General features: G+C 39.7%; 1 protein-coding gene across 10 annotated transcripts in view; it reads left to right on the top strand.

Moving 5' to 3' along the window:
- The window catches only part of chl1b (cell adhesion molecule L1-like b), a 91,042-nt gene that overhangs the window by 46,703 nt on the left and 19,799 nt on the right, over positions 1 to 24,540 (top strand). For 7 of the 10 annotated variants that reach the window (XM_088083740.1, XM_088083708.1, XM_088083729.1 and 4 more), the window contains exons 2-23: positions 473 to 666; positions 2,669 to 2,686; positions 4,574 to 4,682; positions 4,889 to 5,079; positions 5,731 to 5,853; positions 7,749 to 7,919; positions 8,212 to 8,238; positions 8,382 to 8,493; positions 8,645 to 8,826; positions 10,352 to 10,483; positions 11,629 to 11,769; positions 12,662 to 12,773; positions 14,135 to 14,301; positions 14,383 to 14,548; positions 14,644 to 14,768; positions 15,083 to 15,184; positions 15,514 to 15,711; positions 15,940 to 16,010; positions 16,797 to 17,019; positions 20,548 to 20,663; positions 20,911 to 21,115; positions 21,249 to 21,371. In XM_088083740.1, coding sequence (XP_087939866.1) covers positions 567 to 666; positions 2,669 to 2,686; positions 4,574 to 4,682; positions 4,889 to 5,079; positions 5,731 to 5,853; positions 7,749 to 7,919; positions 8,212 to 8,238; positions 8,382 to 8,493; positions 8,645 to 8,826; positions 10,352 to 10,483; positions 11,629 to 11,769; positions 12,662 to 12,773; positions 14,135 to 14,301; positions 14,383 to 14,548; positions 14,644 to 14,768; positions 15,083 to 15,184; positions 15,514 to 15,711; positions 15,940 to 16,010; positions 16,797 to 17,019; positions 20,548 to 20,663; positions 20,911 to 21,115; positions 21,249 to 21,371 — 2,914 coding nt within the window. In that variant the 5' untranslated portion in view covers positions 473 to 566. The remainder of the gene's footprint in view (positions 1 to 472; positions 667 to 2,668; positions 2,687 to 4,573; positions 4,683 to 4,888; positions 5,080 to 5,730; positions 5,854 to 7,748; positions 7,920 to 8,211; positions 8,239 to 8,381; positions 8,494 to 8,644; positions 8,827 to 10,351; positions 10,484 to 11,628; positions 11,770 to 12,661; positions 12,774 to 14,134; positions 14,302 to 14,382; positions 14,549 to 14,643; positions 14,769 to 15,082; positions 15,185 to 15,513; positions 15,712 to 15,939; positions 16,011 to 16,796; positions 17,020 to 20,547; positions 20,664 to 20,910; positions 21,116 to 21,248; positions 21,372 to 24,540) is intronic. The other 3 variants (XM_088083726.1, XM_088083721.1, XM_088083731.1) reach the window with 3 other exon arrangements.

The raw sequence follows: 24,540 nt of genomic DNA on the forward strand, positions 1-24,540 counted from the left end.
AATCGGCTCTGGAGTATCTTAACTTTGATGGTAATTTTGATTTCAATCTGGGCTTGGTTTTAGAATAAATGCCTTTTCTCTCAGTAATGCCGAACATCTGCTATGCATTAATAAATCTACAGGCTCCTTTATTTGTTTATTTATTTATTTCCATTGTCCCATGGAAAACACACTTTCTACTACACACTTTCACAGACATCAAACTACAGAACAAGCCGAGTCCCAGGGGAAGGGGATGATAGGAGGCTTTAATGTGAATATTTCTTTGTCACAGCAAAATGTGAAGTAGCACAGAGCAGAGTCCCTGTTGATGCAAATGAAAATGTGCGGCGTGCCTGGTTATGCCTGGCTGAGCAGAGAGCAGTCGGGCTCCCAGTCACGGGGGATTTGTTGTGTTTGGGGTTTGCCTTTTCTGTCTGCCAGCGTGTGGGTGGATTCATGGGGGCCTTCTCCGTCTGTGCTACTCTCACAGGTACCGCATCTTCGGCGTGCCAGAGAAATGAACTGAGAACTGAGTAGGAGAGAACACTCGTTTCCTGAGGACGTCTGAGATTTAAACAGAAACCATGAGGTTGCAGAGGAGCCCGGGACTGGTCACCGTGCTGGGCTTGATCACCTGTTTTTGTGCCTTTCATACGACTACAGCCATTGATATCCCACTGGAGGGTGAGTGCTGACTTGTACTATGTAGGAGGCTGCATATTTGTTTTGTTGACTGCTACACTTCAAAGCAAAGTAGCTCACACAACAAGTCTCTTTTTGAAAAACAATGACATCATTTTGTTGAATCTTCAGTGAAACAGGGAGCTTGTTCCTAGAAAAACAACTTTGCTGTTGAGATTTTAAATATACATTTTCAATGCAGTTTGCACCACAAACAAAAACGATGGTATTGCAGAGGAAGCATAAAACTCAGAAAAACATATCTGAAAATCTGGGTAAATTATTAAGAATAAAGCTACCTAGATAGATAGATACTTTCAGTGGCATCAATGCATCGATGCACTGAGCCTTTAAATCATTGGGCCCATTTACACCTGATGTTTAATATGCATCTTGGGTGATCCAGTCAAACCTGGAAAGCTCAAAGTCTGTCTGTACATACCTGGCATTGTAATGTGTCTCCACATTCATCACAAGTGACTGCCTCACTTACCCGCACTTTGTTTTCAACCAGCAAGAGGTTTTTTTATGCTATATGTACATTTAAAGGCCTGACACTAGAAGACCACTGCTGCAGGAGTGCAAGCTCCTGCAGGAGTGAATGAGTGCTGTGTCAGCATCAACAGAAAGTTGGGAGTTTGATAAGCAAGTTAACTGGGTAGTTGGTCCATCAGTGTGGCCCAGGACACATCAGCGTACACACTGCTGGAACAATGTGGCTATTTGTGACCCAGAGCACCTCCAAATTCTGTCTGAGTGATTGGATCACAAGATGCATTACAGACACATCGGGTGCATTCACACCTATACTTAAAACTGTCCACTTGTTATTCAGTCACCCAGAATGCCTTTTGATACCAGGTGTTAACAGGGCCATGGAATGTACACAGTTAAAACACTGTAAATTGGTTAAACTTAAAACATGAGAATTTGTTCATTCAGCTTGGAAATGTAAAAGTAATTGAATTAAATTCACTGACTTTGAGAAAAACAAGTTAAATTAACTTAACTAGCATGTCTCTGAATACATGTTGAAAGCACATGTTTTACACACAACTAGTCTCCAAGACAAGAGCAATCAAACGATTTTTGATGCATTTTAACCATCAAGCAATACATGCTTTGTAGTGTTTTGCTCATTATCTTTGTTCAGAATCCAAATTTTAATTTTAGTGTAGTGAAAATGCAACAAAACACTTGTTCAAATCACAATTTCACAAGATTTCAAGTCAGACAAAGTGTTGAAGTGACTGAAAATGAAAACTAGAAAGTTTAAACTAAATTAACCTAATTTATTCAGCACTTTTATATTTATATAAGGTTAAAAGATTAGTTGTTTCCACTAAGTTGCTTTTTACAGTGTAGCAGTCCATTATGCATTGGCTGAATTTTAACATAACAGACACTTAACTCTTCTTATGAAACACATTTAAGGCTCCTTTAAGACAGGCCTTCATGAAGCGAGACGCAGCAGAGAGTAGGACAGGTTTTGTAAGAGGAGCCTCGCAATTGTTAATGCTCATCCACAGAGAACTTGTCCTTGGTTTAAGTTGAAGTGCTTTTATCAGAGAGGAGGTGTCGAATAATTTAGAGGCAAATAAATCCCACCAAAGAGAACTGTTACAGTCATCAAGCATTCTGTGAATGGAATATATTTACAGCTATTATCTTGTTGAATCTTTTTTTTTTTTTGTTTCTTTTGTGTTGGATCTGCCTGCATCCCAGTTTCCTTGGAAACGCATATCAAACCTCTCCCTTTAAATTATTCAAAATATCTCTTAAGGGCTTGACAAAGAACAGTTCAAACAGGTTTTCCAAAAAGGCAAACCTGTTTCAAGTCTCAGTGATGTCACAATATCTTTTTAATTCAGTCTTCTGTTTTGTATTACTCATGTGTGTTTAAAAGGGTTTATATAGAGAGTGCTTGTGACATGAAGAGATTATTCCCAAACTGCTGACTGTTTTTGTTTTGTTTATTTTCCCCCTGCTGCCATGGATTTTGTAGTTTTAGGTCATGTAAACAGTAAGTTCGCTCCACCATACCGTAGCTGGTATTAGTGACATCCTCGGCTCTCATCTGTTAATCGCCTTGGCTTGCTGTTGAGCACAGCAGCAGCTTTACACACAGCCATATGTGTTGGATCTGAATCTCATGTGTCATCAGTCATGACTCCATAATACTGATATTTGAGCTTACAGGACTCATCGCTTGTCCTCATTTCCCTTTACACTTGGTCATGGAGTATTAATACTCATTTTGTTGTGTTTGTTCCATGCTTAGCTCATGTCACATCAACTGTGTCACCATAAGATCACATGAGACTAAATGAGAGTTTTATGCCAAAATAAAACCAATTTTACAAAATGACATTTAAATGACAAAACATCTACTGGATAGCCAAATTAATACATAATTCACTTATTTTGAGTAAAGTCATTGTCAGTATTTTATGGTAAAAAATGTTTTGGTATAGAACTCTGCATATAGAGACATAAATTAACCACCACAAGACAGCGGTTCCCAACCTGGGGGTCAAGACCAGTCACTAGATGATTAAAGGGATGAGTGATTTCTGCTTTTCCTAAGAGATACTGCAGGGTTTCCCACTCATTTATTTATTTTTGGCAGCCGACCACAGTATCACAATATCATATCTCTCGCGTACTCTGATCACAGATGGAGCAGAAGAGCGCCAAGTGCTGTGAAAGGGAAAATTAAAAGTTCATTAATTTAGACTTTGAACACTCTATTGCTTACAACAACAGCACTCTCATGTTAATGTTGTCAGTCGTTTTTCAAACCTACTTAAGGTGACACCTGCTGCATTTCCGTGAACAGCGCACCCCGTGATCCAGTGCAGGGTCTAACCTGTGTAATGGCAATACAACAGAAAGTTTATTTTCACTCACTACTGCAGCAGTAGTGAGTGAAACTGCTCCTGTAATCAATTTTAGCTCTGACTGATCCAACCACAAACTGACGGACTGATCAATCCTCCACCCGGTGACTCTAACAACAAGCTGCTGCTGAGGAAAAAATAAATCCATGAACAGTTCCACTAACACTGTACTGAACTGTTACTTCAAGTATCTTAAAATCCCTCAAATTAAACATGCTACAAAGTTAAATTTACTTTTAAGTTGACTACTCACAATTATGTTTTCACAAAGGCCGTATATCCTTTGACTGACACCCCAGAGACAGTTAAATTCCCATACATCGCTCCCTTCCTTTGTCAAAAGTGCACAGTACTCTGTTTTAAGGGGTCAGAAGCTGCTGTGAAAGTAGTCCAGTTTGTTTCGGTACTCCATACTATTAACATACCCAGTACTAGAAAGCAGCCCTGGAAAAAGAGAACAGCAGCTGCCTGTTCAAACCCACAAACATAAACCCGCGTTTGTACAAGGAAACATCTGATTGTGTTGGGTCAACAGAAAAAATAACAACAAAAACAGTTTAATTAAACACCTCGTAAGATAAATCATTATTCACTGCATGTGGAACAACAACACATGAATAGAGCAGACCGTCAGTGAAGTTCTTCGTCAGTCTTGGTTGGATGTTTGACTGACTGACTGAGTTTCTACTGCAAAGTGCAGGCTATTTGTTGAACCAAGTTTCCTCTGACAACTCAGTTTGCTGATAGTTAAGTGTATCTCAGTGACCCTTAATGACATCACTTTAGTGGGACCTGGCAGCCAGCAATAGAATTCACTGTTGTGATAGAAAATCGTTTTTCCCACACTGGCAAGAACTTCAGTCTACTTTCACCCCTGGTCCACAAGCCCATTGGGTTAGGAACCGCTGCTGTAGAATCATGTTGAATTTGAGATACGTCTGACTACAGCTCTGTATCGAGGCCTGTGTTGTGTTTCTCACATTTTCATGCTTGTTTTGTTTGTTGCCCAGTTGAGCAGCTGCCTGACATCACAGCTCAGTCGCCCAGCTCTCTCATCGCCTTCCCTTTTGATGAGAGCTTCCCCATGACGTGTGAAGCCAAAGGGAATCCCGAGCCAGAGTGAGTACCGAGCCTTGCATCACTTCAGATGGCAAGAGGAGAGGATTTGAGAGCTTGTTAGCAGTTCGCAGACACACAGTAATAACAAAACAACAAACAGCAACAGGAGTTTGTCATCAACATGTTGTATCTGTGTGCTCTGGTTTGTAAAATGAGCAAGCTGCAGCTGAAGGACTTGACATTTCAATACCGGTTTCTTTATGTAGATTCAGATGGACAAAGAATGGCCAGGAATTCGACCCGTCTCTAGACCCCCGGCTGATGAAAGAGGAGAATTCTGGGACCTTTGTGATACCCAATAATGGGAACCTTACAGAGTACCAGGGAACCTATCGCTGTTACGCCTCAAATAAACTGGGGACCGCCATATCGAAGGAGATTGACTTCATTGTGCCCCGTGAGTAACATACATCTGTGTGTGTGTGTGTGTGTGTGTGTGTGTGTGTGTGTGTGTGTGTGTGTGTGTGTGTGTGTGTGTGTGTGTGTGTGTGTGTGTGTGTGGTGCTCTGTTACAGTGCTTTCAAAGTGATTCAGGACCAGCAGACCTGTATCTCCATTGAGAGCTTTTCATTGTATTGGACGTGGCAGAAAGTCATTGAGGCTCCTGAGCTCTCCCACCCCTTGCAGCATCTCATCCATAGCACCGTATTGGAAAAAGCATCGAGTGTGATTCGGCCTCTCCATCATTTCCTTTGCTACATTTTTCATTTTGTTCCCAAACAACAGTACATACATTCTCAAAGAAAATTCACTCCAAGGGGCACTTTGACTAAATTTGGCCAGGCTTCAACCACTCAGTAGTGGTGACAAGGCACACACAATAGTTGAAGTGATGTCTGTTTTGTTTCTGCTGGGCAAGAACTGAAAAATCACACAGAATTTAATCTACAGAATGATACAGAGCCCAGAATACACATCCCATGCCTCCCCATAAATCCAAGAATGATTTTACTGCCATCTTCTGGAGAAGAAGAGGACTGCATTAGTTATAATTCTTCATTGCTGTCTGGCTTCATTTACTCACTGTGGGTCCTGTCTTTTCTTCTAGATGTTCCAAAATTTCCAAAAGAAATAATTGATCCTGTTGTTGTGGAGGAAGGCCAGCCTTTTGTTTTAGAATGCAATCCGCCAAAAGGAATACCTCCCCTCCAGATTTACTGGATGACTATCAGTAAGTGACACCTTTTATTTATCAAAAATTTAGGATATTAGTTGGAATCCCATTAGCTGTTGCAGAACATCAGCTCCTTTTTCTGGGGTACACAATACTGTTTTATGTGCAACTTAGTCGAAAATGAAAAATAAACATATTTTAATTTTAATGATGCACCCTTCATCCTCAACTGTGACCTGCTGTACTTAAGTAGGTATATGTAAACAGCAAAAAAATCTTAATTTTCAAAAAAAAAAATCACCTCTTGAATTTAATACCCCCATAAACTTTGTTGACACATTGTTTAAACCTACAAACTTCATTGTAAATCCAATTAGAGATGCCAAAGTTCCCTCATGGGCCAAATATTCCAGGCTAAATTCTGTGGAAATCCTGTACACAGCATATTGCCTTTAAAAAAAGCATCATAAAACACTAATAAAGTGCTTGCTTGGACAAGCTGATACAGAATATACAGTATAAGTGATTCTGTCAAAATGTGTCAAATAAGATGACTTTTCTTAAAAGGCAATCAATGACAGTGGTGGCAAAAGTACAAAAGGAATACTACACTCACCAAATGATCATTTGTTTAACAGTGTCTCGCCCTGTCTGACATTGAATTCCTGAAGAAAACTGTGTTTTTCTCACATCTCTGGTGACTGAAGATTGAATCCAAAAATGGCGAACATTCTTGTTATCATGCAATATATATATATATATATATATATAAATATATATATATATATATAATAAAGTCTCATTTATTGAGTTGTATGCTCAATACTTCCCAAAAAAACAGCCTTTTCTGGGGGGTAACTAAATGTCACATGACATTTATCCATGCTGTCTTCAAAGTTGGACTGCATTCACAAAAACAACTGGGAGTTTTAAAGGGTTAATTCAGATTCACCTAAGTCATACAATAACACACACTAACAAACTGATTGAGGCAGAGTCAGTAAAATTACTGTTTTTTGGGGGGGTTTCCAGTAGAATCTGGCTTTGAGGAAGCATAGATAAGTTTTACTTCTGTGAAGTTCCATGTCAAAAATATTTGAATAGTACTCAGCATACGACTGGATTAAAGAGACTTGGATTATAATGCATGAGTTGTATGAGAATTTGTAAACATATATTTTTATATAGCTTTTTTGTTTTTGTTAACTGTGGACCCCATTTACCTCAATTCACTAATGGTTATTTGAGGTGATCAAGTGTACCTTTGATGTCCAAATCTTACTTAAGTAAAAGCACAGATGTATTATGACAAAAATGTACTTAGCTTTTCAAAGTAAAGGCACTGCATCTGCAGGAACATGTTCTCTATAACTGATATATTATTATATGCCGCACCGTTGGCTTAACGCTGATAGATTGAAGCCTAACCAGCATTTTGTGGATACAGCAGATGGAGTTGGAGCCCATTTCAACTATTTTATACATATGGGTAGTCAACCTTGTGGCACACTCCAAATGATAATAAGATAAATCTGAAAGGCTGAGATTATTGATGGAGATCAAAAGAAGAACCCCCTGGGTTATTATATAAAATACATACTATTTTATAAACTCAGCTTTTGATAGAACAATTTTGTATGTAAAATTTTTATCTGAAAAGTTATTGGTGAAAATTGTCAGATAAACATAGTGCAACAGAAGGTACAATTCTTTGCTCAGTAGTGTATTAAAAGTTAAATGCAAGAAAAAACAATACTCAAGTAAAGTACAGATACCTCAAAATTGTACTATTGTATTATGATACTTGAGTATATACACTTATTTATATCCTACTCCCGCTTAACAGGGAAACACAGAGTTTAGTTATGCCAGACTTTCTCATAATTTAAAAATGCTCAGGATATAAAACAAACAACCGAAAACAAATGAAATCCTCCTCTTCCCGTGCCCAGATCTCCAGCACATAGAGCAGGACGAGAGGGTTTCTATGGGCTTGAACGGAGACCTTTACTTCTCCCACGCCGTGGAGAAGGACAGCAGGAGAGACTACTGCTGCTTCGCCGCCTTCCCGAGAATACGAACTATCGTTCAGAAGACAGCCATGTCTGTCGTCGTGAAGACAAGTAGGTGTCACTTCAGCTCCTTCATCTTCATTCGCGTGCCATCTTTCTCTCAAACCGGCATGATGCAAATTTTGATTTGTTTTCAGAGCGCTGATCATTTCCAACATGTTCATTGATGTCCATATTCACAGCTGCACTTCAAAAGGCATCCAAGTTTCGTGCTGTCTTGTTTACGTGCATCTTCCTGGTTTTATGTTGTGATTCTGATCTTGGTGATGTTGTCCACGCTTTCCTCATGTTCATTGTTTTATTTTTTCTGTTTGTTTCTTTGTCTCATCCACCTCCATTTCAGAAAAAAGTGACATGAGTCCTGAAAGTGGTAAGTTTTTAGTTTTTAGAGTGAAAAACACTTTGAGATGTGTTTTAGTTATAAACAGCTGTGTGTATACAAATCTATAGGATCTAGAAGTGTCGTCTTCTGATTTCTGTTATACTGTCTAATTCTCTGCTGTACTTCCTCAGCTAATGCCATCCTTGCGAGAAAACCTTCTCTTTTGACGCCCTCTAGTGGCGAATCAGTGACACAGCTTGTAAAGGGAGAAGACTTGAAACTGGAGTGTATTGCTGAGGGATTGTAAGTAATATATTTGCAGGCACTTTAGTATTTTTGATTTAAATTTATTTATTTATTGATTTGCTTTTTTACCATATATTTGTGTCTCTTCTGTCATTTACAGGCAATATGATAATTTTATTATACTCACACTTTGTCCTTTTTCTATCAGTCCGACTCCACAGGTTGAGTGGGTGAAGATGGGTCATAAACTCCCCACTAAAGCAAAACTGGAGAATCATGGGAAATTGCTGATTGTGCCCAGAGTTGAACAGGAGGACGGTGGGAAGTACATGTGCAAGGCAAAGAACACACTTGGGCACGTTGTCCATTACTTCAGCGTGACAGTAGAAGGTAACTGCAGCGTACTGTAGATCCACAGTGGTGTTAACATGTCTGACTTATTTAAAATCATTTAAACATTCGTCATTTGAATAACAGACTTTCACCCTTTTTAAGAAGCCAGTTAAGTAGAATTAGTAGCTTTATCATATCACTAATTAATGATACTGTTTAAGTTCATAGAATAGGCTAGAATAGAATAGAATAGAATAGAATAGATGTATTGTCATTGAACATAATTTTGCAAACAAAATTTGCTGTGCAGTACTTAAAAAGACACATACACACACATTTAAACATGCATAGACTCTTTATAAATAATTAAGAAGACAGCATAAATAGCAGCAAGTGGCACAGAGTAAATATTGCACATGTCCCATGTTTTTGCATGTTGTTACAAAAAGGGAATGTGAATATTGGTGCACATTAAGTAATAAATAATAGTCCATGATGTGTAGTTCATGTGTAGTGTTATGATGACACGGCGGCTCATTGCGCCCTAAAGTAAAAGTCCAGCATTTTAAAACTTACTTTAGTAAAAGTAAATAAGCTTTACTTTTATGTGAGGTAACAATTTTGCCTTTTGACTGATGTATTATGATATGTGTCCTTGTTGACTGATAATACTGATGCATCATTTTGAGCTTATGTTAAGTATTTTCTAGTGTGTGCTGTTCGGTGTTTAGGTCTTGTGGCTCCCAACCTAAGGATCAAGGCCCTCCAAAAGGTCACAAGATATAATTAATGGGGACATGTCATGATTGGTAGAGCAGGAAAGATGATAAAACAAAGTTCTGATGCACATACTGTATATATATATATATATAAATGTATGTGTATGTATATATATATTCATTTCTTTATTTATTAATTGCAACTTTGCTAGGACAACAAATCTATGGTGGCCGAAGACTGTGCAGTACTGTATATTGTTAAAGAGGATGTTCTGTGAATATAGAGAAAGGAGGATAGTTGCACGCATATTGCTTTAGATGCAAAGCCATTATAAAATATCGTTTGGTAAAAATGGTGCCTAATACACACCTTCCTGATGATACAGCTCAGAGTAAATGATTGTCGTCTGAATAAAATTGAAGTCATTGTGCAAGTGTTACTTTTTAATTGAATATTCAGTGAGTAACCACAATGTCCTCTGCTTTGAGTGATTTCTTTGGCTCTCTGCTGTGCTCAGTGCTACGCTGAGCTGTCTCTCATCTGTGTCTGTATGGAGGTGTATGTCATTTCACTTACTTCTGAACATTATAACTTCAGGTTGTATGGCGGGAGCTGGTACATCTTGCCTAGAATGTTTCAGCATTGATCCTGGGGAGACAGTCGGCAGCTGAAGTGCCTCTTGTGCCTCAGTATCTCTCTGTCAAACCTTTAGATGTAGCATTTATTGCAGCAGGACTCTTGTACTGAATAACATAATGTACACCGTACAGCTGTTCCTGTGATTGTGTCCACTCTCTGTAAATGCCAAGTGTCTTTCTCATAATGACACTCATCAGTTTGAATATATACTTATTCTTCACAGAGCCTCCTGAGTGGGTGGTTGAGCCTGAGAGTCAGCTCAGTATGATCGGCTCAGACGTGCTCATCAAGTGCTCTGCCACTGGGACTCCTCAGCCGACGATAACGTGGAGGGTGAACGGTGAACCTCTGCAGGGTCAGTCCCACCTCACATTCACTTCATCTGTTTTATTCCTTTATACTAAGGGAAGGACATATCGATTATGCTGGATGTATTGCTGCTTGCTCTGCGCGGGATGTATAAAATGACTATCTTGCAAATGTCGGGTATAAATTGTCACTTTTTTCTCAGCTACTGGCAAGAGACACATTTTGGGTTTCGGTTGTCTCCTTCTTTCTTATTTCTCTCCCTCTAAGAGACACAAAACCACCCACATAGACCACTCTCTCCTAGGCTTTAGTGTGTGAGCAGGCAAGATGTGTGGTTTTGTATCTTTAGGGCTCCAGACTACAACCATGAAGTCACATTTTGCAACAATGGAGCACCAGTACATCTTGCAAATATTAACAATGTATGACCTGGAGAGCTCTACTTTCTTTCCTGCTCACAGTGAATATATGCTTATCGGTATCGCTGTAACAGTTTGATTTTCCACAAACTGCGAATAGCCAACTGTTGACCAGAGGCTTCAGATTTACAGCAAAACATGAACACCTCCCGAGAGTAAGGGTTCAGCTTTGACTTACTTCAGTTTATGCTTCACTAAACGTAATCATAAGAGCACTTCATTTAGATTTCATATAACATGTTTCATTTAACTTCATTATAGTAATACATCATTTAACTTAATTGTAACAGTATTTCTTTACTTAATTATAACAATATTAGAATTAAATGTTATTGTAAGTGTACTATATTTAACTTTATCATAACTGAACTATATTTAACTTTTTTCACAACAGTACTTTATCTAAATTCATTTTAACAGTATTTTAAGTAGTTTGTTATTTTAATAGTCTTTGGTGGTTTAAGGAGATTTCAAAATACTGAGAAACATATCATGCATGTATACAGCCTAAAAATATTGCAATATTATTTATCTGATATAAGATCCAGCCTTACTTTCCACTGTGGGCAAGTCCTGATCGCTGGATGATTGTTCATGAACAAAAAGGGAAAAGGCTGATGTTGTTAAAAGTGGGGGTGAGAGATAGTCCAGGCCTGTTGGACCGGCTGAGTTTTTGAGTCCACTCTGTCTTTCTTATACACACAGTGTTACAGCATGAATGGTGACGATGTAAACTTTTGTATTTACTGAATGTCTCTTTCGTCTATCAAAGGGTCCTCCACAGCCAACAGGAAGGTGTTTGATGACACAATCGTTTTACGTAACGCCAAACCGTCTGACAGTGCAGTCTATCAGTGTGAGGCCTCCAACAAACATGGAACCCTTCTGTCAAATGCGAACATCATGATTATGAGTAAGTACCTCCAGCTCTGTGTTCTACCATCATGTTTTTATCAAGAACATGAAAACAAAGACTTTGCTTTAAAGAGTATTTGTTTCACCGTGTTTGTGAGTAAGTGTCAGACTTTGCAATGAGTCACTTGGAGACTGCTGACTGATGTGTCAAGCCTGGCGCTGATGTCGCCGTATGCCATAAAGCAGCGAGGAGCCCAGGGAAAGAGGGCTATCTACAAGCTGTACTCCTTCATTCAGGCTAGTGTGTCTCCCTGCGGAGCAACAAGCCCAGTTCCCTGCCATTTATATGCTAACAAGTTCCCCCTCTATTCCATACTGATTTCAGGGCCATAAGATAAACATGTGCTGCTTTACAAGTGCAGATAAAAAAAAAAGGAAGCAGAATGTTGCTTTTGTTGCTTGGCGCAAATGTGGGGAGTTTGTTCTCGGTGACACAGGAGTTAATAAAGCTGGACAGTCTCTGAATGCTAAGTCCCGGCGGCTGCCTTTGTAAACAATTAGCAGAGACAGACCATTTTAATGGGAGGCTTTGGCTACAACTGATAAGGCGCACGCGCTCGGCGAACTCATTATTCCATTGTTTTCTTCTTTGATTTCATTTTCGCATTTACACATTTCTGACAGCCTGACAGCTGAGTCATTTTTTGACACAAAAGAGCCTGCAATTAACGCAGAGGGTAGGCTACAGCGCTGTCGCCTCATTTAACCCACGATTATGCGCCTCAGTCCTCCCCGTTTTGTCTGGTTTTAATTTGCAAAACTGATCTCGCTCTGTGTTCTTACTGCCTAAAAGTCCTGAAAGTACAGCAGTTCAGGCCAAGGTTCTTTCGTGGTGAAATATCCACATTAGGACATCCTCTGCTTTCCTAACATTGGGTTGATGATTACAGATCTGCCCCCCATGATTTTGACCAGGGAGGGGGAGGATTACTCTGCTGTGGAGGGGAAAGGAGTGATGATGCACTGCAAAGTCTTCAGCTCTCCTCCTTCTACAATCACTTGGTGAGTGTGCAGTTTGTTCCTTTCTTCCAAACACCAGCAGAGAGCAGTAGATCTCAACTGTTGGATACATACAGTTCTGTGTTTCTTTATTGGTCAGCCACTGCTTCTTTAAAAACTGTTCATATTTACAGGGTTCCCATGGTCATGGAAAATCTGGGAAAGTCATGGAATTTAACAATCTCATCCTTCAGGTGTAACCAGTAGTGTTAAGTGTTGAGTTTAGATGAAGAGGCAAACAGGACATCTTTGAAGGCAATCTCCCTTTTTTCTGACAAAAGACATAAATAACAGAGTCAAGAGGAATGTGTTGATGTGCTACACGTGAAGTTTAAGCTAGCAGGTAAACTCATAAATGTAGTTCAACAGAAAGGATAAAATTGTAATCATAAAAATATTTTTTTATGATTACAATGTCGCTAAACTCTCCCATGGAGGATAAAGGTGGGACACACATATAGGAGGGGGGACTTCTGGAAGTAGAATCACGTTCTATGTAATGTAACATCACATTGAATTTATTTTCTGTCAGTTAGCTGTTAGAAATAATGTAGCTCTAATAAACGTTGACTTAGAGCAACACAATATATCGTTTCAGCATCGACACTGCAATGGACAAAAGTCCAATGAGGCAAAATAACACAAACATCTTATTTGCTGCTTGATACAAATGGAAAACTCGCTCTCTTCTCATTTTCCAAGACTATTACTGGCCAAGACTTCTCCTTTGAGACAGGTTCCATAAATATCAGGGTTTGTACAAACAGGGACAAGTCAAATTCAAGGACTTTTAAGCACTTTTTCAAGCACTTTTTTTATTTTCTTATTCTTAACTTATTATGGGTTTACTGGTTATTATTCACGCATGTGATTTGCAATGTTAAAAAAGAAGCAGTAATTAGAAATGAATTGCAAGCATGGCCATTGCTTCCTAATTTAAACCTTTTTTTTTTTTTTTTTACACAATTTTGTTATCATTTCTAAAATAATTTTAAATTCTGTTCTCCTCATTTTTTCAATTACTTTTTTGAAGGACCAAGTTTAAAAAAATGTCAGATTTTTGGGGTATTCCAGCACCTAAATGTACTAAATTGAAGTATGTCAAGCACCTTAAGCTCCTTGTATAAACCTGGTATATGTGATGTAGTGTGGCGGCATCTGTCAAAGGAACACTCTCCTGAGTGTGTGTTTAGGAAAGTACCAGGCCAGCCAGTGCCGCAGACACACGCGCATGTTTTTACAAAATTTTATTGTGGGCCCTTGAAAAGTACGGAAGATTGGAAATATTGTGCATGAAGATGTGTGGGAGTCCTGTAATTAATTTGATCTGAGAGTAGTCTAAGACTCAAATGCTTGTTTTCCAGGAGCAAAGACGACTCCTCTGAATCCGTGGAGGGACCGAGGTACACCATTCACGACAACGGGTCGCTGGAGATCCTCAGCATAGAAAAAGAAGACACGGGACAGTACACGTGTCTAGCTAAAAACAAAGAGGGATCATCGGCCATTGACGCCATGCTCTATGTGAAAGGTAAACAATTTTACCTGTGAAAGTGTTTTCTAGCAGCTCACAGTCCTTGAAATGTAACTAATACGCTTGTGCCTACGGAAGATCCCACTAGAATAGTGGCGGCCCAGAAGGACCTGCAGATCTTAATAGGTACCACGGCCCAGCTCTCATGCCTCGCAGAGTACGACAAGTCCTTCAGCAATGACTTTGAGCTCCTGTGGGAAAAAGATGATATGGAGATAACCCTAAACTACACTGAGAATTCAAGGTAGGATACTGCTTTTTTTTTACAGCATTGCAGACTTAATCTCAGCTGGAAAGTTTTCATCAATCAATACCATGTCTCCATCTTTCTGTCAACAGATACTTTGTGGAGGATGGTATTCTGCAGATTATCAATGTAAGCCACAGGGACCAGGGCGTGTACACATGTGTGGCTAAAACTCCAGTGGACAGAGACTCGGCCTCTGCTCTGCTCATGGTGTTAGGTGAGCAAACAATATTTCTGCTACGAGGCCAAAAGATTAGAGACAACCCCCTGCTGCTACATTTATGTATAACCTATTCATAAAGCGATCAATATGTCAGGAAGCCAAAGCAGAGTGTGAACATGCAGACCACTGCTTTATTGGTGTCTGACAATCGGCCTTTTGAGATATATCTGACATCTTAAACTCTAAAAGAAACACTGATGCGGCTCGTACCACATCCTCTGGCTCTCGAGATGATTCAACATTGGTTCCCATGGCCTTTTTTTATTTTTTTGTGATTGATGTGCCTGTGTTGTTGTGATGGTTTTCAGACGTCCCCGATGCTCCTGAGTACTTGGTAATGTCTGAACACAAGAGCAAAAGTGTGAAACTGAAATGGATCCCCGGGGACGATCACAACAGCTCCACTACAGGTAACAGGAGCATCTGTGTGTGCAGGTGTCACAGGAGTATATTTTAAAATCAGTGCTTCTTCCAGTGAGCGGTATTAATATGACACACACATTTTTTGGAGGGGCCATCATCCTGCATGTAAATAGATTTGTTTGATACCATCTTGTTCAATATGAGTCTATTATTGATTCATCTGAGCATGAGTTATGATTAGTCTCCCTCAGGGATGTACAAGCCCAGAACAGGGTTTGAGGAGTTTTCTGCACAGCTGGTGGTTAAATAAGCAATCCTTTGGCAAGAACCATAGCAGTGAGGGGCCCGCTCTGATTGTCTATCTGCCTGTCAACAGAGTTTATTATCGAGTATGAGGAAAGCCAGTGGGAGCCGGGGAACTGGAAGGAGCTGCTCCGAGTACCGGGGAACCACAACTCGGCCGTGCTCAAGCTCCACGGCCACGTCGACTACAGCTTCCGCGTGTCTGGCGTTAACACCGTAGGAAGGGGTCGTCCCAGCGAGCCATCTGAGAGATACAAACCGCCGCCAGCAGGTCTGAGGCTTCCCGCTTTCATTGTTTTGTCATACTTTTTGATAAGGTCCTCCAGGCCACTTGAGCTGCCAACAACTGCTGCTCTGTGAACTTTAAAACACTCACACCCGCTACATAATTGATTCCAGTCTTGTTGAAAATCTGTTCTCCTGTGTGCCTTTTTTTTGTCCACCGGAGATTTCTTCCACTAACAATAGCGACAAAATCTATATTCCTTCTTTTCTGCAGCTCCTGACAAGAACCCTGAAAATATCAAAATCGAAGGTCATTTACCACATGAAATGGATATCAACTGGGAGGTAAGAAATAGAGTTTGGTCTTTTATTATCCTCTTACTGCAAATTCTGTAATGTCAGCTACCTTTGTGCAGTGGACTATTCACATCTGCTGCGTTTTTTTGGGGGGGGGTGAAGTTTTATCAATGTTTCATAGGCAATTACCAATAGGAATTTAATTTAGTAGAAATGGCCCGTTTTTGATTTCATTCTGCGGTGCAGATCTTTAGAAAAGCCATTTTCTGGGATCACTCTGAATGTGTTTCCATTGAAAGCTGTTCCTTTTCTTTCATTAGAAAGAGAAAGGAGAGCTCTGAAAAGGGTTTTTTTTCTCTTTTAACACGTACAATAATATATTCAGCTTTATTGTAAAAAGATAAATCCCTCCTTCAATTATTATCTGGTTGCCCTGTCATGGTAACATCGTCCTGAATCCTGGATTCAGGAGCTCCCCCACTGTTAATGATTTGCTTTTGCGGATAATGGTATCTCATTGTATTTCTCACGCTCCGACTTCAGTGGGGAGATAAATCTTTTCATCTACGATGTCTTAGAAAGCCCTATATCAAAGAAAAGCCATGCTGCCAGACCAGGTCAGTTGTTCCATTGGTTTATTAGATAGTGGGATAAAACACTGACAGTGTTTCAAGCAGAGTTCACGGAGCTAGCTTCTTTTTTTAAAATCCCACCGAGGCATTGACACTGAAATACAAGTGTCTTATGCAACTGTGAAGGTCTCTATGAAACCCTTCTCACCATCATTCGTCCTTTTTATTTTTTTGCTTTTTTTTTCCACCTACCATTACTCAGCCCCTGTTACCCATCGAGCACAACGGTCCCGGTTTGGAGTATAAGGTGAGTTACAGGAGACAGGACATGGAGGAGGACTGGAAGGAGCACATGGTGAGGAGACACTCGTTTGTGGTGAAGAACACGCCCACGTTCGTGCCCTACGAGATCAAGATCCAAGCCAGGAACCATCAGGGCTGGGGACCCGAGCCCAAGATAGTGACGGGCTACTCAGGAGAGGACTGTGAGTAGCTTTAAACTTTATTGACCTTATGTGGTTTTATTTAAAGTTTCACACACCAGTTTTGTTATTTTATTCCTAGCATTTGATCAAATGACTGTAAGTAAAGTGAAAGAAGCCATTAGTGTCAAACCAGTGAAGAAATATCACCCAACTCTGCAGTTACTCATAACTCAAGGGAGCATTTGAGCATCTTTTAAAGGTCCAGCGTGCAGGATTTAGGGGGATATTATAACTTTATGTATTTAGCATCTTTCAAAACAGTGTTACAAAGTGTTCCACAAATTATACAAAATAACAGATTACATTCAGTGAAGTTGCAAGATGAATTTCAGCAGGAAGACTGTTCCAGAGTTTTGGGGCCCTGACAACAAAAGCACTGTCTCCTTTAGTCATAAGTCTCAAAGGAGGGACTGTCAGACGAGATTGTGTGCAGGTACAAAGGGGCATAAAAGTTCACCTACATCTGGTGCTAGAGCATGTAGTGCTTTAAAAGTAATGTGTCAAACCTTAAAAACAACCTGGGAGTTAACAGGAAGCCAATGGTCGCTAAAATGGGGGCTATGTGATCTCTTTTGTTTGATTCAGTTAAGTCTCACTGTAGCGTTTTGTACAAACTGAAGGCATCAGCGTGCTTCATTGTTTAGGCAGGTAAAGAGTGAATACAAGAGTCAGTTTGAAGGGAAAATAAAAGCATGAATGATTTTCTCCAATTCAGAGAATGATAAAAGCAATCTCATTTTTTAAACCATTCGAAGTTCATTAAAACAGAATGAGCTACATCATTGATATGACTGTTAAAAGTTATATTGGAGTCAAAGATAACTCCTAGATTTCCAGCATTGGACTTAACATATATATGTATAGGCAGAAATGGAATATAATGAATATGTTTTCTTTAGTGTACAATCACTTAAAAATAAGAATCTTGTTTTCGTTTCCTCAGAATGAGCCATTTATATCTACATAGAGAGCCGATCCATGTTGTTGGAAATAGCCATGTTTCACAGCCATGTTTGTACAGTAGCCCAGAATGGACAAACCAAAAACTGATTCTAGATAGGGCCATTTGTCTTTTCACATCGGCCACCGTAGTTAGAAGCCCAGAGAGCATTTTGGCGGAAACTGTTTTATTCCATGATTTTACCTGTTTAAATCACCTGGTCTGTTTGGTTCCCAGTATAAACACTGAAGGAATTCTAACCAGGAGAAATTACAGCTGTTTGCAATCTGCATTCATCACTGCTAGATGCCACTAAATCCCCCTAAAACTTACACACTGTTCCTTTAACTCATTGTTTTTCTATCCACAACTCTGCTTTTATCAACCCTGTTTCCAGATGCAGCAGGCTATTTTCAGAAAAAAAAACAAAAAAAAAAAGCGCTCTGATAAACCTAAAACCTGCCAAGCACCAAACAGCAGACAAATTTAGCAGCTTGCTAGTGAACATAGTGGAGCACTTATTTCCCTCAGGAGTTGGTGGAAACTAAAACAGAACTAAAAGCAGAGTGAATATTGGATGAACATTCATCAGGTGCCAAGAAACAAAACTCAATCCCAAATCAGACTGTGAAAAAATGAAAACACAATTTTCGTCTTAAAATGATAAGTTGAAAAGCTCCGCTACTCCCAAACTATGCCATCGGTTAATGCAGCTTTTAAATACGTACATATATAATATTGGGGGGGGTTGTGATTGAAATGAAGAAATTTGACAATAGATGTACTAATAGATGACAGTAAACCCAAAACAGAAACGTTAGATATTTTCTCCTAATTCAATTGTGATTAAAAAAAAAGAAAACATATCTCTTCGCAAATCAAATCAAAATATAAAGTGTTTCCTAAAGAGCAAGTGCACCATCTATAGAAAGTTAGACCTTTGAAAATTTGCATCTCTTTTCTTTTTTATTTCTTCTTTACTTCTATTTCTGTTGCTACCAGGTCATGATGTTTCTGGAGTTGTGATTTAAACTCGCATTGATTGTGGGTATTGAAAGTTAACAAACTTTCTGCTCACCTCCTGCTGCCATTTGGATCTGCATAAGCGCAAAGCAGCCAGTGTAGCTTCAGGATCTATGATGTTATGGAGAACAATGTTTAACTGGCCTTTTTCCCCTTTTTTACTGACTTTCTGAAACAATTTATTTATAAGCTTTGTCATGTTTTGAAATGTTTTAGACTCGAGAGTTTGACCTTGACTTTCAGTTTCACAGTTTTATACTGTAGCAGTTACTCAAGAGAATAGCAGTCTGTACAGAAGTTCACTGTATTTCCTGTCTTTAGCTTTCTTCTGGACTTGCCCACAGGAAGTAACCTCAGGTCATGCCTCTTCTCCTTGATACGTCCTCACTCAGATGTGGTTTCATAAATGCAGTATTTACACCCTTTAGATCAATGGTTTTACCATTTACATTAGCTGGTGTGACTGTAGGTAGAGGCCTTTGACATCAGTCATCATTAGGTGCTCCCTTAAATAGGTGATCGATAAATGTTGCTAGCTGTATAGTGGTAGTAATAGTTATGCAATCATTTGAGTTGTTTTCAGGATAACTCAAACAGATGTGTCAGTAGTCGTGTTTCTATAGACATATTTTTATGGCCATTTTGAAGTATCGTATTATCGTATTTTATCTTGTTGTTTTGTATCATAGTGTATTAAATTGTATCTTAGTATCATATCGCACGGTATTGTATCATATCCTACCATATCTTATTGCAGTATTAGAAAAGTTTTTATGGAAACGACAAAATTTGATAAAACTTCCCCAGCTGCGCAGTTTTTATGCTTGAGGTAGTTTTCCCCTTTATCAAATGGCATATCCTATAACATCGCATGGTATCGTGTCATATCATACTAATAGTTTAATCAAAACGGCAAAATTTAATAATACCTTATGCATCATAGTATCCTACCCTATCCTATGCTATCCTATCCTGTCCTATCCTGTCGTTTCTTAGTGTAGTAATAGAACAAATTTTTTAAACGGGAAAATTAAATGAAACTCTCTCAATTGCGCAGTTTTCATACTTTTATTAGTTTTTGCCTTTTCGAAAAAGAGTTGAGGTACTAATAGCATATGGAAATGCCTTTGCGGAATAGGTTCTGCACAAATTTGACTCGGAGTACTGAACAGCTTTCAGCTGTCAATTCCAATGCTAGCTGACATGAAAGAACAACAAAAATGTGTCCAATTGAAACAAATTCCTGAAGAGCTCTCCCTTTTTTTCCTTCATAAATGGGTTGAGTTGACTAGTTTTGTGTCTGGTTTGCAACCTTTACTACTTTTACTTTTTTTAGTGGCAGATTACAGCCATGTGTAAAGCCTACACCGCCAACATCTGACAAAAATATGTTTTGCATAGCCAAGTTTATCCACTCCAAACCAATAGATGGAATTGCGTCTTTTATGTTTTTACAACAATTGAATGGGAACATAGCTATTTTTGCAAGTCTCTTCTCACTGTTCTGTTTTTCCTTGACTTACTTACAGCTTGCTGCGGGTTCTAATGTGTGTTTGCCTCTGCAGTTCCCTCTGCTGCGCCTGACGATGTTGCTGTGGAGGTGATGAACAGCTCAGTGGTCAAGGTTAGCTGGACGCGTGTACACAAGGACAAGTTACATGGACATCTGGGAGGCTACAGGGTAATACCTCAAAAACATACCTTTGCTTTTAGACACAGCTTAAAAGGAATGGCCCTGACCTTGCTCCAAACGTTTGCGTCTCTCACCCCTCTCTGCCTGCTTTACTTGGCCAGCTCGGTGTTTTTCCTGCACCAGAAAAACAAAGAATTACTCATTCAGCGTCCTCTCACACATTTCATATACATATGTGTGAGGTGTAAAGTTTGCTGTCTTGCTGCTTAGGATAGCTCTATGTGTGTCTTTCCAGCTAAACTGGTGGCGTCTGCGCAGTCTGGTGGACTCAAAGAAAAACCATGGAGTCAAACATACGCTAACGTTCCCCGGGGACCGAAACCACGCCACAGTACCGGGACTGACGCCCTTCTCTGAGTACAGCCTCATCGTCATGACCTTCAACGGGCGGGGCAACGGCCCCGGCAGCCACCCCCTCAACTTCAAAACCCCAGAGGGAGGTAGGATTGTGAAGAAACAGCATGGAGTGTATTGATTCACAACTACTGAAGGGAAAATCTAATAATAGCCAAGGAAACTGGGTTGCAGAATTTTGACTGCTTACTGTGTGTATTACCTTCTTTGCCCCCACAGTCCCGGAGAAAAATCCTGTTTTCAGGGTCACAGATGTACAGAAGCACACAGTCTCTCTGGTCTGGGCCCCGCCGCTGGAGCCTAATGGGATTCTCACCGGGTACCTCCTCGAGTATCAGCTCAGTACGTATCCCCACGCCTTGTGCCTAACTAACTCAGATATGATGCTGATGCCCCTGTGCTGCTAACAGGATGTATTGCTTTTTTATGTTTAATAGTGTTTACATCTGTGGCTCCTTTTGAAAATGTCCCCATCTTTTGAAAAAGAAACAGAGTATATACAAAAACACAGTCTAGGGGTGGATGATATACTCAATATATCTCGGCTTATTCCACATAGGATAGATAAAATGACTATATTACGAACATCAGTATAAATTGTCACGTCAGTTTTTCAAGTCATTGCATGACACTCAGTTTGGTGTTCTCTCCTATTTCCTATCCCTCTCACAGACACAAAGACAAATAAAGACTCTCAAATATGATACATTACACACACAGTCCTCTGCCTATTCAGATCACTTTGTCCTAAGTGATGGCGTGTGAGCAGACGAGGCGTGTGTTTTTGTATCTGCAGGGCTCCATGCTGCTATTTTGTCACATTTTGTGACCATGGAGCACCAGTGCGACTTGGAAATACATAAACGAACTTGAGAGCTGTTGGTTAATTTCCAGCTCAAAGTGAATGAATCTTCATGTTTTAAGGCAAAGATATAACAGTCTAACTTTCTGTTAACTGTTAACAACAACTGTTGACCAGGAACTTCAAGTTCACAGCAAAACAACAAAAACATTAATGGCCCAAGATTGATGCACCAGTGTTTCCACTTTGATTTATTAAATTCTAACAGTATTTTATTTGACTTTATTTTAAAATTATTTTATTGAGCTTTATTGTAACAACAGTTTATTTAACTTTATTTTAACAGTATTCTATTAACTTTATATAACAATGTTTTATTTAACTTATTATTTATTATAACAGTACTTTAACTTAATTTTAACAGAATTTTATTCAAACTCTTCACTTTATTATGTATATGCAGCAATTATTGTATGTATTAAACTTTATCGAAACTTTAGTTAATTTATTAATTTTGCATTTTAGTTGTCCACAGTAGTTCAGATGAGATTTCTAAATATCGAGACATGTATTGTGATATAGCCTAAAAATATCACATAATATTTTTAAGCCATATCACCCAGCTCTAACACAGGACATATGTTTTAGTTTAGGAACAGGGACTGCATATCACAGCCTCATTATTTTACATGCACCGCCTGTACCTCCACATAGTGTTGTATTGATGCAGACATGTATTTACAACACAGGAGTGTATTGGTAAAAGAAAGGAGGAGGATCATAGTGATTGTCTAACCTATGATCCTCAGCAAGAGAAGGAAAATCATTGTGCTGCTCTAATAGGGCCGGGGTTATGGTGAGATCAGTGTGTGTGTATAGGAGACATGTCAGGGTGATGCCTGCCGGCCTGCGAGTCATGATCTTGGCTTAGCCAGTGCTGACCAAGGCCACTGTGTCACAGTCTGTTAAGGTTCGGCTTTACTGACCCCATCCTGTCTGCAGGGAACATCGCCGTCATACCTCACAGTCTCAGGGGATACCGTCACTGAACCCACGTGTGCACACACTTTGCCGTCCTTAAACATAACCAACAATGAACTCCCAACAACGTCTCAGTGCCGCATTTTCCGGCTAATTGAGTTTGATTTGGCGGCTGCACAAGAGGGTCCAAGTGTCATACGGTATTTCAGGAGAGGACATTTTCATTGTACCACAGCAATAAAGCTGATGGGCTCTTTCAAGTGTGCCCTTTTTTTTTTTTTTTGAAGTCCCCTTGAGGAAGTCATGTGCGAAATGTTGAAGATAATGTAGCCAGCTGTCAGTGTATCATCAGAGACACAAAGGGAATCTCAAGCTGCATCACAGCTGTTAAGGCGACGCCCATCTTCATCCCAGCCCGTAATAGCTTCACATCTCACAGGTTTCACTGTGTTGTAACACCGTTTAACATTCAGGAATACCAGGGCGTTTAAGCGGTTAAACTAATCTGCTTTGAAGTGGTGCGAAAACCTTTTGATCATTGAGTCAAGTTGTCACCAAAGAAGATCAGTGAGTTTATCAGTACGCTGGCCTGCTAATAGATATGGAATAGAGCCAATAGAGGACATTTTTATGGAGGTTTTTCCTCCACCAGTACACTTTGTAGTGATAACAATAGCTGCTCACTGAACTCTTACAGAAAGTTTTTGTCAGCGTTCTTTTCTAAATCACTATATAAATTCAGGGATGTAAAGGCAGACTGTATCCTAAAGCTCCCCTCAGCATTAAGTGGGTGGCGTGGTCACAGTGCCTTAAAGAGCTGCTGACCTGCTCTGAAGCCTGGGGCAGAGAAGGCCAGTACACTCTAAACAACTACCAGCCTGCCTCTCAGGAAGCTAGCCACACCACTTGACAAGGCAAAGATACGTGTGTCACAAAGGTGAAGAGCTCACACTCGATCCGTTCCTTCAGTCATATTTACTGCATCATTTCTTGCTGTGTGGCAAAGAAGCTACAGTAAAGTATTTATAGCCCTTTTTATACAGAGACCTGGCTATAGAGCCGTTAAAAATTCCCTTTTTTATGCTGTCTTTGCCTTTTTTACATGGCGGCATCATGGCAATTGACGTCAAGAGTGATAAATAACAGATGCAATGGCAGCGCTTTATAAATAACTAAAGTGGACCTCATTGTTCTCCCAATTTGCAGACATTTAGGGCTGCTGTTCTTCTTTGAATTAGGTGCTAAATGCTATCGGCTGCTGTTTAATCTCTTGCCATGGTTGAATCTGCTAAATATGCCTTTTCCCATCACTAGTAGACCAAAGCTGTGTACACAGAGCTGCAGCAGTCGAGTATGCCTTTCTGTGTGGGTTTTTTTTTCTGTTTACTGGTGTGTCACGTTTGATGTCTCAGACAGACCAGAAAACGGGTTAATAAATATTAGAATGCAGCATAGAGTAAAAAACTGTATGTTGGTTACTTCTCTTTATATATTTCTTACTTATACAATCTCTCTTTCAAACTCAGTGCAGACTAATTTTGGTTAATTTTAAAGCGCTGCTTTGGCAGAGATGGATGGTATTTTGTAGCTCGCCATTATTGCATCTCGCTGGTAAAGGGGCTAAATTGGCACATTCACGGGTATTGTATTGTATTGCCATTAGTGCTGATTGGAGCCAGAACCGATAAATACCTGTGACTACTGCAGTAATTTGACCTTGTGAATGCC

Source organism: Plectropomus leopardus, chromosome 2 (genome assembly GCF_026936395.1).
Source record: "Plectropomus leopardus strain MGB_pleo_1.0 chromosome 2, ASM2693639v1, whole genome shotgun sequence".
Lineage (NCBI taxonomy): Eukaryota > Metazoa > Chordata > Actinopteri > Perciformes > Serranidae > Plectropomus > Plectropomus leopardus.